The sequence below is a fragment of the Condylostylus longicornis genome, unplaced genomic scaffold (assembly GCF_029603195.1).
Source record: "Condylostylus longicornis isolate FDR11 unplaced genomic scaffold, ASM2960319v2 ptg000091l, whole genome shotgun sequence".
Taxonomy (NCBI): Eukaryota; Metazoa; Arthropoda; class Insecta; order Diptera; family Dolichopodidae; genus Condylostylus; species Condylostylus longicornis.
Genome location: NW_026578059.1, coordinates 376539 through 391105, shown reverse-complemented (window position 1 = coordinate 391105; position 14567 = coordinate 376539). Strand labels below are relative to the sequence as shown.

The window sequence follows — 14567 nt, the reverse complement described above, 5'->3', positions numbered from 1 at the left end:
ACCTAAAATTACAACAGTATCGGATTAAATAAAAATTTATTGCAATTATAAGGTATTTCTATATATGTAGTTGAGAAATGAGTCTTATTATTAGTCCTCAATTTTTAATTGTTAACTTATTTTTGAACAAATTCTTATTTAATATATTAGATTAAATTAGATTTGATTGTAGCTTGGAACGATTATGCATCGTGACCTAAAAGATAAATTTGTACCCCTGCCCGTTCAACGACTGTCTATTCTCATGCCCAAAACATCATCGAGACCCACTCCTTTTAAACAGACCTAACAACTAGAGGTTTCACATGCAATATCTTCGAACTTTTTTTTTTCAAGCAAAATTTTTACAAAAAAACACATTTGAATAGAATGATGAAATTTTAAATTTATTTTCTACGGATTTAAATTAAAAAAAAAAAGTTGCCAGTTCACAATCAATAATTAACAACGATTTCTTGTTCTAATAACACTTCATTTCTCAAAATCAAAAAGAAAACCCATATATAGGAGTTTTTGACTTTAAAATAAATGTTATACACTGTTACATTGTAGGTAAATCGCGACCGCTAATAAAGGCATTGTATAATTAAATATAAAGCCTTCTCATAAACACAGTATATCGCGATATATTATGATAAAAAATGTGCTATATATTTGTGGTCATAAAAATTTTTAAAATCATTTTTGATTTTACATTATTGTTAAATTGTTACAAAATATTAGTAAGTTACAACTGTTATACACAGGATTAGTTGAGTATTGTAGTTAAATCACATAACATAAAACTGTTTGATTTCGTAGAATATTTTCCAAAATATATTCCGCATCTTTTATATAGTCTTTGAACTCAATATATCATATTATAGTCAAATATATAGTCTGAGTCAAGATACTCGAATTTGTTAGAAGGATAGTGCATTGGGTTGCGATGCATTGTTAACCCATATTTAATCTAATCTAGTTTCAGTCAATATGATTTCGCTTTCGAAAATCAAGCTTCAATTTAAAGATACACATATTTACTCCTGAATCTGACCCTGTTAAACATTTTAATATTTAATTTTTTATTTTGGTATTTTTATATGTATGTACGCATATATATATATATATATAAAATATTTTTTTACTTGTTTTTGGGTGCATGAGTTTTTTATTTTTTTTATTTTTTGAATATTGAAAAAATATTACCAACTTAAATTCCAGCATTGAGTTGAGAGTTTTAATACCAAATGAGAGTTACACGCACGAATAAACATTTTAAAGAATGACTGAACAATTTTTTTTTTATTTATTTATTTGTTTTTATTATTATTTTTTGTTATTTTTTTTTCTATATATGTACTCTCTTCTCTGTTAATAATTTTTGTCCATTCCAGTTGAGTTTTTTTTTCAACTGCTGAGATATCTAGACATTTACCCCAAGAATATAAACGCGTATACAATACAATTTTTCTTTTGACTATAAAGAGAAAGAGCACGTGCATAGAATTTAAAATATTATGTAATATTGTATTTTGCGTACATATATATGCATATATAAGAATGTTATAAAAATTTAACAAAAAAAAATAAGAGTAAAAGTGTAAACTGATTTCCTTTTTTTTGTTGCTTTTGTTTTTTGTATCCAATGTTCTCTGATTTAGCTTTTAAGAAACCAGTAAATTGGCAATAAAAAACATAAGCGTTCTATTTTTTTTTGGTCTTTCTCCTTAGAAAACAAAATAACAATAGTATTTTTTTTTTTTTTGAATATTACTTTCTCAAATTTTTTTTTATTTGTTTTATAACGAAATTTACACTATATGTGTATATGTGCGGACAATTTAATACTGTGTAAGAAAGCGCAAATCCCTCTCTATATCTTAACCTAAGAGAACAACGATTTATATAGGTTTCCTTCCCTCTATATCTGAGAAAATTTTAAAGCCGTGACGGAGACATAAATTCTCTATACCTATATAAAAGAATATATGAGAGCGATATAATGAAGCGGTAAGTGGACAAAGGGGAATAAGTAAGTGATTGTAGCACATTTTTTCATTAACAAATTTTAAAACTATTAATTTTTTATTGAAAATATATGAAATTTAATGATGTTCTATCAGAAAAACTCGATTTCCGTCAAAATGTTGGTTAACCCCTTTTGTCCACATACCTTTTCTTCAAAAGAAAGTGAATGGTTCGCCATATATACGAAGATCTAAATATAAATAGATTCGGGAGTTCGAAACAAACTATTCGTAGTATAGGGTTAAATTCAGAATTGGGCAGTTCTAACAAAGATCTACAATTACATAGTTAATTTTTATGGTATTTGTGTCAATAATCAATTAAAAGCTTAAGTTAACCAAAATGTTTAATTCTTCAATTAGCCCAAACCTTATCGAATGCTGATATTCCAACATACCTTCAAATCAGTTTAAAACCACAATAAAAAAATTAAATTTATTAAATTAATAAAAAAAGCAAAATATTCTTTCTCGCTCTCTCTTATTTTTATTTTTCATCTCTTAAAACCAAAATAAAGAATTAGATGGACATCATTCAGATGAAACGGGATCTGGTGAAGGTGAAAATTCTAATGGTGGCTCTAATTTAGGTGTGAGCGATGATGATCAAGCTAGATTACGTTTAAAACGTAAATTACAAAGAAATCGTACATCATTTACAAATGATCAAATAGATAGTCTTGAGAAAGGTATAATCAATTTAAAATTGTTTTTATTAAATTATGAATAAATTTTCAAATGTTCTGAGAAGGATTCAGTTTTTAAATTTATTAATTGTTCTAACATTTCCCTGTTATTTAAAAAATAAGATGGGTACTTCTAATTTAGTTTGAAATAAGAGGCATTATAGACAGACTAAGGGCATTCCATATTTATTGAATTGAATTTAATATATTGGATTCATATATTGCACTTAACTCAGAATCTTTGAAAAAGTTTATAATATTATTCGTATTTTGATTTAATTGAAAAATTTACTTAAAATTACATAAACAATTAAAAAAAAATTGCAAATGCACTCAATCCAATATATAGAATTTGAAAGAACTCATTATCCTGATGTATTCGCACGTGAACGTTTAGCTGCAAAAATTGGTTTACCAGAAGCTAGAATACAGGTATGGTTTTCAAATCGTCGAGCAAAATGGCGACGTGAAGAAAAATTACGTAATCAAAGGCAAACACCTAATTTAGGTAGTAACAGTTTAAGCGGCGGTAATGGTAATGCTAGTACACCAACTGGAACAGGTATTTCAAATTTCTTTAAAACTGTTTTTTTTTAAATAAAAAATAAAAATTAAAATATTTTAATTAATATATTTATGTATATATAATATTTAAACTTATATATATATTTTGTATATATACATATATACATACATATATATTATATATACATTGTATATTTTAATTATTTAATATAAATATTTTATATTAGCTTCGAATTCAGGGTTAACACCACCACATCATGGTAGTACCGGTTCACCAGATCATTTACAAGCAACAGCTGCCGGTTTAATAAGTGTCGGTTGTATAGCATCACATAATAGTCCAACATCATTATTAGGTAATACAACTGGTACAACTGGATTAGGACATCCGCATGCTCATCCACATGCACATCCTCATACACATCCACATGCACATCAGCATTTAACTTCAATGATGCCATCTTTATCACCACGTTTAGGTTTAAATAGTGGTTTTGGTAGTAGTATGAGTGCAATGTATTCTTCAATACATCATTCACCGATGTCAATAACTGATTCATATAGTTCAATGACATCAATATCATCTTTTACACATCCATCTTTATCATCGATATCATCATCATCACCTGGTTTAACTGGTATTGTACCAACGGGTTTAACATCGTCATCATCACCATCAGCTATATGTTTACAGCAGCAACAACAACAACAACAGCAACAGCAGCAACAACAACAACAACGTGATTTAACACCACCATCACCATATCAATGTCAAATATCAAGAGGTCAAATAACACCATCAGCTGGTGGTGGTGGAAATTCAAATCCAAATAGTTCAAATGATGATAATGATAATTCAATACATATAACTGGTGCATCACAGCAACAACAACATCATCAACAGCAACAACATCATCATCAACAACAACAGCAGCAGCAACATCATCATCACCACCATCATCATCATCATATAGCTGCTGCAGCAGCTGCTGCTGCTGCTGCTGCTTCAACATACGATACATTAGGATTAAGTCCATATTCAACACAAAATCTAACACATCATCATAATCCAAATGGTAATAATGGTGGTAATACCGGTACCAGTATACAATTAACAAATACAGATGATACATCAACAAATAATAATAATAATGGTAATGGAAATGTTATTGCAAATGCAAGACATTCACCAAGTACACCATCTAACTTTCAAATGATAAATGTACCAAATTATTCAGGAACAAGTAATAATAGTACCGGTGAGTAATATTGAATAAATATATTGAAAAAAAAAATATAATTTTCCCTGTATATGTAACTGAAGGTTTGAAATTCACAGTGACAATTCAAAAACGCGCATTCAACTAAGATTCATACAAGGTTACTTAAATCACTAAACGTGCTCTTACATAGTTTTAAATGAATTATTTTTTTAGTTGAATTACCGGTTCAAGTATAGTTGTCATACAGAGAATTCTGAAAAATTATATATGTATATATATATACATAAATCATACAGAATTTATTCAATTTATTGCGCAAATTATTTTTGGTAAAATGTGATGATCAACATTTCCAAAAATAATTTTGTCATAAAGTAACAGAGGCACTGCTTTAAAAAAAGGGGCTCTGTCAGTAGAGTGTGTGTACGAATCAGAACTACTTTTTAAAATAACAAGACCTATCAGTATAGAATGACTCAGACCAGTATAGATGTCCAGATTTCTCACAAGACATGCTAAACTTAATTTATAAAACCATAATAAGATTTGTTGTAACTTATGGTTGTGAAAATTGGACTTTGAACTCGAGTGATGATAGGTGCCTAAGGGTATTTGAAAGAAAAGTAATTAGGAAAATACTTGGGGCAAGAAAATCAGAAAACAATGAATACCAAAGAAGAAGCAAAGAGAAAATAAACGAAATCATAGGTGGAAAAAATATAGTAAGAATTGTAAAGGCCCAAAAATTGAGATGTACAGGTCACTTAACACGAATGCATGAAAAACGGTTTCCATTAAAAATTTTCAAAAGTAGACCAACTTACACTAGAGCAAGAGGTAGACCAAGGTTAAGATGGAAGGACAACATCGAAAATGATGCGAGGAAAATTGGCGTTGAAAAATGGCTCATCAGCTTTCCGATTGGAGGAGAATTGTTGAGAAGGCCAAGGCTCAACCCGAGCTGTAGTGCCATTTAAGAAGAAGAAGTCAGTAGAGAATGTGTGTATAATTTATTCTTTTGGCAAACTTTTGTGGATTATGGGCAAATATGTAGTATGTGAGTATGAGTATAGGCCACTCGAGTTTCCTAAATTACCTACTTACAAGACAAATGACATTTTCAACTGACTTTATTCATTGTTTTGTTTTGACAAACAATAAATTTGTATGGAATTTCATGTACCTATATCTGTCATCTACGATTAAATTTTCAAAACTTTTTTGAAAAATTTTAATAGTCGCAATAGCATATATTTTTTTCTGTTGCAAGGAAGTATGATGCGCCACATTTTGAAGTTGAATGGGCCGCACTGTGTCGAAACAGAACTATCCTAGATCATATTTTTTTTTCATCCTCAAAATATTTCCACAAAAAAGAAATAACTATTTATTTCATTTCCCTCTTCTATTCTTTTGTAATATTTAAATTTTATAGGATTAATATCACCAGGAGTATCAGTTCCAGTTGCTGTTTCAGGTCAACCCGATGATCCAATGTCATCACATCAATACTGGTCCAGGCTTCAGTGATATTGGTATTAAAAACAAAAAATTAAATTAAAATTAAAAAAAAAAAAGTGTAGATTTCTCCCTTTTCGGGGGTTTTTTTTTTAATTTTTTAATTTTTTTTTTTGTAAGTGTGTATATTAAATTTTATTATTATATAATTATATTATTATTAATTATTATAAATATTATTTTCAATTATTAAATTCAATTTTCATATAATTAATTATTAAAAATAATTATTAAAATAATATTAAAAATGATATATATATATATATATATATATATATATATATATATATACATATATATATTGAAATATATATGAAAATATATATGAAAACAGAAACAAGAAAAAAACTAAATATTAAAGAAACAAAAAAAAATTAAATTAAATTAAATTAAATTTTAAAAAACTATAAAATTAAATCAATGGATCATCTCTCATCGTTTATTCAAAATATATATAATAAGGAAAAAATTATATGTATATATAAAAATTATACATACATATATATATATCTAAGTATATATACAGCAAAAATATAAATATATATATATATATATATTAATATATATTATGTAAAATTAATAAATTAGATAAAGGAAAAGAAAAAAAAAATAAAAAAACAAATTTCATTTGCAATATTCAATTTCCGGATTTAAAAAATAAGAATTTTGAGAATTTATTCTCTTTTATATTCTTTCTCCTCTATCTCTCTTTCTATCTTTTTCTATATTATTCTCTATATATAATTCAATACGATGACTTGTCAATTTCTAAAGTCTATCATGCACTTCATATTTTAAAACGGAAATTTAAATTTAGATTATATTTATACTCTATTATTTTTTGTTATTTATATATAATGTATATGCAGCATTACACAGGTCTGACTCCGGCTTATTCGGCTCCCTATACCGTTTCTGTTTCTAAAAACAGCACTTTTTTTCTTATTTTTTTACCGACCGCATTATGTATACAATATGGTAGGTTATGTGATGGAAACAAATTTTGCATATCGAGTTTTGGGTGGGAACGCACTTCTCCATGGTAGGGAAGCGTAATTAAACTATTTTAGGTAGGTCTGTGTGTGCACGCGTGTATCTCAAGTGTATCTCGACTGAAACGATTTTGATGAAATTTTATATGTAAGTTTATTTCGATTATGGCACCAATTTATCAACTTTTAAGATATATCAGGCCTCGGGAACTGGAATTTTTAGCGGTCCAGTTTTACATTTTTGATCATTTTGAAAACAATATTCAACCGATTTACTTTAAATTTTATATATAAGCATCATTCGACCGTACACGAAACCTCTTAACTTTTGGAAGAAATCAGATGTCAGCAACTGGACAGACATACATTTTTGGGTATATAACGAAAAATAATTAACCGATTTCTGTAAATTTTTTGGAAATATCACGGGTCGAAAACTGATCTAGGGGCCGATTTTACATTTTTGGACATATTTACTGAACAAATTAATGGAATTTTTTGAAATTTAATATGTGAGCGCTGATTGTTACCAAAAGTTACTGACGAACTTTTCGTATAATGCGGACGGCACAAATTGAAACTTTAATAACAACCAAATTCATATTTTTCTATGTATGTTAACTAAAATCTTATTAGTGTCCTCAAAATTGTAAAAGAGTGTTTCATAATCTTCTGGAATAATTTTACTAATCTAGACAATATACAATTGCAGCCAGTTATGTGCTGACCACATGCAAAATTTAAGTTATGTAGAAAATAAAGCCTTTGAAATTAAATTTTTATATGCAGGTACAATGTTATCAAATTAATTTGACTGTAAATAAAAAGAAAACATAGATTTTTAAAAAACACACTCAATGGGGAAAAAATTGAATTAATTTAATCAAATTATTTTTTTAAGTTTTAAATAGCGACCCTGCAATATCCGGCGGCCATCGCAATGCTTAATTTGCAAATATATGCTTTTGATCCGGTGCTGCAGTATGCATAGTTTATTGCAATGTAAATTAGTTGCAAATTTTTGCCTTCTCCCTCTCTCTTTCTTTTTTTTTTTTGAAAATAATAACATTTTTCATTTACACTATTGAAATATTTTAGTATTTATAAGGAATTAAATAAAGTTACATTATATAAGTAGAATTTCCCACCCTTTCCTCTTTTACCTATCATTATCTCATATATTGGCCCTTCTAGTCCATTTATATTGAGAAGGCTATATTCACTAAGTGATCCATAATCATAACCAGAAAGATAGAGAGAATCCAGAGAAAAAATATTTAAATAAAAAAAAGAGCAAAAAATTTGTAGGATACTTTTAATATTTAATCCGGAATTTGAAATATTTAAAAAAATAAAAAATAATAAAACAAAAAAATCAAATATATAAATAATAAAAATAAGAAAAAAAAAACAAAATAAATAATTGTATATGTTTGGTTAAAGAGAAATAAACTATGTTTCAAAAATAAAATAGTAAAAAAAAAAACTACAAAAAAAAAATTATAAAAAGACAACAAACAAAAAAAAAAATTGAAAAATTGCAAAAAAAAAATTAAAATAACAATTACAAAAATCAAATAAAAATTGTGGAAAAATCAAATAAAATTATAAATATGTCTTCATTACATTTTTTTTTAATTCTAATTTTAAATTGTGGACGATGCACTTTTCAAAGGACTATACTTATATCTATAGTTATACTTATTAGCGATACTGTGAAAATTAATAATTGAAAAATTTTAACTGATATGCTAGGGTCGTTCCTCCGTATATGTCAAGGGTTTGATAATCATTTCAAATCACATCACGTTCGCCTACGATTTTGTAAATGACGACACATCTGCATTTATAGGCAATAAGAGATAAGAAATTTGTGTCACCTTAAAAACCGACAGAGGTTTACTTTTACAATAATTTCGTATAGTTCGTAAAAAATTAATAAGGAAAAGGGATATGGGTCAACATCCCCTTCTCCTCTTCGTTACAGTAATTCCTACAGAGAAAAAAGATAATCCACCCTTCTGGCATTTTCACCATCGATTTTAGATAATGTCTCGCTTAATAAGCTTAATCACAGCTCTTCATTTCAATGCAAAGTTTTATTTAATTACTTTTTATAAATTCTTATATTCTTTTATAAAAAATATTATCTTGATACGTTCGTATCCATTGCATCTTATGCTACTCTACTAATTTATTTTTAAAAGATATTTTAATGTTATGCACAGTTGTATTTTATTCTAATATCATATAGGTGTGATATACTGTATATTATTTAAATAAGAAATTGTTATAAGAAAATTTTCGCAAATACATTTGCACATTTTAATTAAAACACAATACACTAACTATAGAGAAAAGACAAAAAGGAAAGCGAAAAGAAACACAGGAAAAGAATAAATTTCAGAATACAAAATGTAAAAACCTATTTCGCGCCCTCGCTTAAAACCAGAAATATCAAAATAAAATTGAGTCAAACCAATGGTTTGTAATGTAGCATTTTTCCCTTCAGCAAGTGAAAATATAGCTTTTTAAAAACAATCTATAAATATACACTACATTATTAATATTACTTTCACTTATATGCGAATATATTTAAAAAATTGTCTACATTTAGGATGAGAAAAAATAAAATGGAAAAAAATTGAAATAATGGCAATAATATAATGCTCAAATTTAAGGGTTAATTACGTGAGTTAAGAACAATAATCATATTTTTTTAATGGCATGGCATTTACCGTTAGTTTTCTGCATTTATATGAATTTAGAAAAGCTTGCCGCTTCGGAAATATAAGGTGCCAAAAATTCGAATTTCACAAACTGCGCGTGTCGATGCACCTTAGAATGGAACGGAGACGCGAAAAAATTTTCTTCCAACGAAATGAGCTATTTATTAGTGTTTTAAAACTACTAAAATTTCAGACTCTTATGACTCAAGAATTAGAGGAATTAGAGCTCGGTTTAGAAGAAAACCGACATCAAAAATCTAGAAAAAGCAGAATTTAGATAATGGTATATTTCAATTGTCATATCCCTTTTTTCAAAGTTCAAATATTGTATGCCACGGTAAAAGAAATAAACCACAACTGTTCTATGTTTAGAAAATTTGAAAAATGCTTATGGTTTCGCTGCAACAAATAGTTAAAAAATAGCATTTATAGGGTTTTGGGTGGCTTGTCATTTTAAAGGGGGGGAGATAGGTAAAAATTTTCTATTACGGAAATAAATTTCTAGTAAAGATCTATGTCTTTCTAGAGCATTCTATCTTCAAGGGTGTAGAAGTTTTGTAAACATGTCCACGGACGAACGGACAGAGTGAAACTAATAAACATTTTTTTCAAAATTTTTTTAGAAAAGTGGTAAGAAGGAAGAAATTTTAAATTTGAAAATAAGTACATGAGTTATATGTAAAAAAAACGAACATATTTTTTTTTTGTTATACCGTCATTTTTAACTTTCTGCTGTTTTATTCTTTTGTTATTTTTCGTTCGCTATTGTGCTCGATTGTTATTTAAATATTAAGAAATTGAATAAGAAACAAAAAAAAACAAAAACAAAAAGGCCAAATGTCAATAATAATTAGTAAAAATTATTATGCTTCTTATTGTTATTGTTTTCTCCTTAAAACAAAAACTTTATATTACACAATCACGTACAGCTATAGGATACTTTTGTTTTATTATTTCGTTTTTGGTTTTGTATGAGTACGATTGGTAAGTATTAAATCTTATTTAAATTTTAAATGTCATAATTAAATTTTCCTCAGTAATTTTAAAATTTTTGATATACTCGAAACTATTGTAATAGTCGCCATTTTGTACTAGAGTTTGGGAATATATTGCAATTTCTGGTTTTGTACGAAGTCAAATTAAAAAAAAAATTTAAAAAATAATATGAATCTCATTCTAAGGATCCGTTTCATTTATCGCAGTGATAGTGACATAAAAGTTTTCTTATTCTATAACAGCCACTTATAATGCCAATACATTACAAAAAAAGAATATGTACTTTTCGAAATTTAACTCATGGATCACGCACGCACATTTGCAATTATATAAATATTTTTAACTATTCAAAAAATAGTACTAAATCTCACCAGTTAGACAAGGAATTTTTCCCAGGCAAACAAGCAATTTTTAGTTTTCCAACTGTTAAATTGCTTATTTGTTTCCCATAGGTTTATATTTAAACAGTTTGTAATTTTTTTATTGTGATTTAACGTAATAGTTTAATTACTTAAATGTGCGCGCAACAATCGTGCAATCAAGCAGTAGTTGCAAAAATAGAAATTACTTGTCGGCCAAGCCCTTAGTGACAACTAAAATTATCCCGATATTGAGAGTAAAATGAAGTCATAATGACATTCAAATGACATTTAGTTTTATATTTTAAGTGACAGTCATAATAAACCCCAATATATGTAAGTATACCTAGAATGTAAAATTCTTTAATTAATATGTAAATATAAAATTATTGCAATTTCTTAATTAATAATATGGCGACTTTTTTTTAAATTATTGTGAATGTCGATTCATTTTAATATTTAAAGCAAAAAAAAGAAAAAAAAATATTTTAAAATAAATTTTCTTTTGTTTTCTTAAACAACAATAAATAATTTTTATGTTTTTCAAATGTATGTATGTATGTAATTCGATATATTTTAAATTGTTTATTTCTTGTTCTGTGTATATGAGTTTGATATATATGTAAATACAAGGTGCCCAAGAATCATTGATATTTCCTGCTCAAAAAGTTGAGACGAACAAAAAACATTAGGGAACACTTATTGATAATTCAATAAAATTTGGTTTTTCTTGTCTTGGTTTTGTGGCAATGGTTTTAAAGGCAATATTCCTTTAACTCTTATTTGTACGAAGCTAACCAATACCTAGTTCTTTTTACATAAAAGCTACTTATCGGGAATAACATTTTTACATAAGGCGAAATTTTTAGATCGAACTCAAGATTTTTCGTTCTTTCAAAATCTGTGTTCGGGAATACACCGGGAATATCATGCTTCGCGAATATCATCGATTCTCGGATACACTGTCTGTGTATGTATATAATATATGTATTATACACATTAAAGAATATGTTACATTTTTAATGTTCATTTTAAAATTGAAATTATTATTGTTTTTTCTTTTTCTTATTATTATTATTATTCTTATTTATTTAAAAAATTAATAAATTTCATGCTGTTCAATTCCTTTATTTTCCTTACATATACATATTTATATACATATAAATATTGTATAAATACAAATTTAACTAAAAACAAAAGAAAACATAAATATACAATAACAAAAGGAAATAAAAACAAAAGAAAATAAAAAATAAAATAATACCTTAAATTGTTTAAAAGATCCTTGTAAAAAAATGTATTTTAACGCGATTTTATTACGCGAAAGTCCTGATTTAATTCTGCCTTTTAATTAAAATTGAAATTTATATTTTATATATGTATATCAAATATAAACAGAAATAATAAATTTGACAAATACATAAAATATAAGGAAGGAAATATACTATAGAGAAGGAGGCGGGAGAGGGAGGCGTGGTAGCCCATCTAGAATTACCCGTACTAATATGTAATTATGCACATAAATATGTACATATTTACATTTACGTTCATAAATAAAGTATGTACATTATGTACATAAACATAAAATTTAATGAAGAGAGGAAACTTAAAAATTAGAAGAGGTAATAAGCCGTTGACTTGCAAAATACAAAAAAAAAAATACATTCATATACCAGCAGTAATCAATCAATGAGTTTTGAAATGAAAATGAATTGAAATTTTAGAACAAAACTGCAGAAGTTTCTTGCAGTTCTGTGTGTCATATCGTTTTACTCTAGCATCTGTCTAATATATTTTTTATGAATATACTAACCTTCTAAAAAAAATACATTCTTATTGAAATAAAATATTCGTCATACACACGTTCTATTCTACAGATCCACCTTGTATTAAAGTGCATTGCTTGGCTGTCATGAGTAGACAAAACTTTTGTATGGAGACTTTTGTATGGAGTTCACAGTTCAACAGGTTCGGAGTAACAGGCGCTTAAAATCAATCTCGACTTATGTTTTTTTTTGTTTTATGAAATTTTAAGTATACCTTTGGGCCTCTGTAAAACAAAGGGTATTATTAAATATGATTTACAAAACTGAGAAGAAAAGCTTTCTCGTGGATATCTACATTAGCTATAATCTATTTACATTTCGGAATCACATAACTTTAATGTTAAAAAATTTGGAATTTTAATTTTTGAAAAATGTTAATTTTCTGCTAACTGATCTGGTTTAGAGGTTATTGAGAAAAATATAGTGCTGCTAATGTTATTTTATACCAAATTTTTTTCTTCAATGACTTATTAAAATGTAAAAAAACTGTTGAAAATGGTGTCTCTCTTCTGTTATGCAAATATTCAATTTAACAACAAAGTTTCCCTTACACTTACAGAAATAAGTTATAATTGTAAAAACAAAACGAAAGTGGTGATCGACAACGGCCGACGACTTCCGTTGTTAGTCCAGAAAAAAAGCGGAACAGCAAAATCAAATGTTCAGTATTTTGTATATAGTTTTCCGCACACAAACAGATGGTTTAAAAAAAACCTTCAGCGGGGAAACGAGATTTTAACCTGTGTGAACAGCAACAGTAAAATCCGTGGTGGTAATTTTGCTCCATTCTGGGCAAAATTACCACCAAATTATCTATATCAAAAAAAAGTAAAATGGAACACGACAATTTATTATAATAGATAAACATAATATTGCTTAATAATTAGGTATTGCACATATTCTACGGTATGTAGGAAGGAGTTCTGTCCAAATTATAAGCTTGCGTTCCCTTCACCTGTGAACAAAATGTAATACTTCGAATATTTAAAGCCCTTCGGATTCTAGAATGACTTGAAATATTCAAAAACTCTACCCGAAAAACCATATATGTGAAAATATTCAAACTATTAATTGTTATGTCCTGTACTACAGTGTTCTCACTAAACAAAATTGTATTGTACACTCTATATACATACATAATCTAGTTCAGGTTATTTTGAAATTTTTAATAAAAATCTTATTACATATAAGTACATACATACATATTGAATTTTGGTTTTGATCATTACTAAATTTATCTTATTCACCACTAAATATGAAATGTGGTGAATATTAGATTGTGAATTGAATTGTTATTTTGAATAGTTTTAAAAAGAAAATATGAATAACTTAGTTTTTTACTCTATTGTGAATTCTTATAAAAAGTACGATATCTTAATACAATAAATTCAAATAAGAATAATTATGTTTTTAAACACTAGAGTATAATAAAATTGACTGAGAAAAATGTAAGATACAACCACTAGAGTTCGCATTCAAAAAAGAATTTTTTTTTAATATTTTCATGATGTTAAAAATTAAACGATATAAAAAACGATAAAAAAATTAAACGATAAAAAAATCCATACTGTCCAATGGATTTGAACTTTAGTGTAATACTTTATAAAATATTGGGCTTTACTTCCCTTTTACTTACCCAAATCTTTGTCTTTATAAACATTATGCTATGAAATATTTCTACTTTGAAGCTGATAGTAGCAGCTA

At 26.9% G+C, this 14567-nt stretch overlaps 1 protein-coding gene across 3 annotated transcripts in view; it reads left to right on the top strand.

Moving 5' to 3' along the window:
* LOC129613749 (paired box protein Pax-6-like) overlaps positions 1 to 6193 on the top strand; it is a 69007-nt gene extending 62814 nt beyond the window's left edge. Inside the window, exons 5-8 of one of the 3 annotated variants that reach the window (XM_055527951.1) lie at positions 2528 to 2698; positions 3045 to 3257; positions 3448 to 4479; positions 5879 to 6193. In XM_055527951.1, the coding sequence (XP_055383926.1) occupies positions 2528 to 2698; positions 3045 to 3257; positions 3448 to 4479; positions 5879 to 5973 (1511 nt within the window). In that variant the 3' untranslated portion in view covers positions 5974 to 6193. The remainder of the gene's footprint in view (positions 1 to 2527; positions 2699 to 3044; positions 3258 to 3447; positions 4480 to 5878) is intronic. The other 2 variants (XM_055527950.1, XM_055527949.1) reach the window with 2 other exon arrangements.
* The last annotated feature ends 8374 nt before the right edge of the window (positions 6194 to 14567 follow it).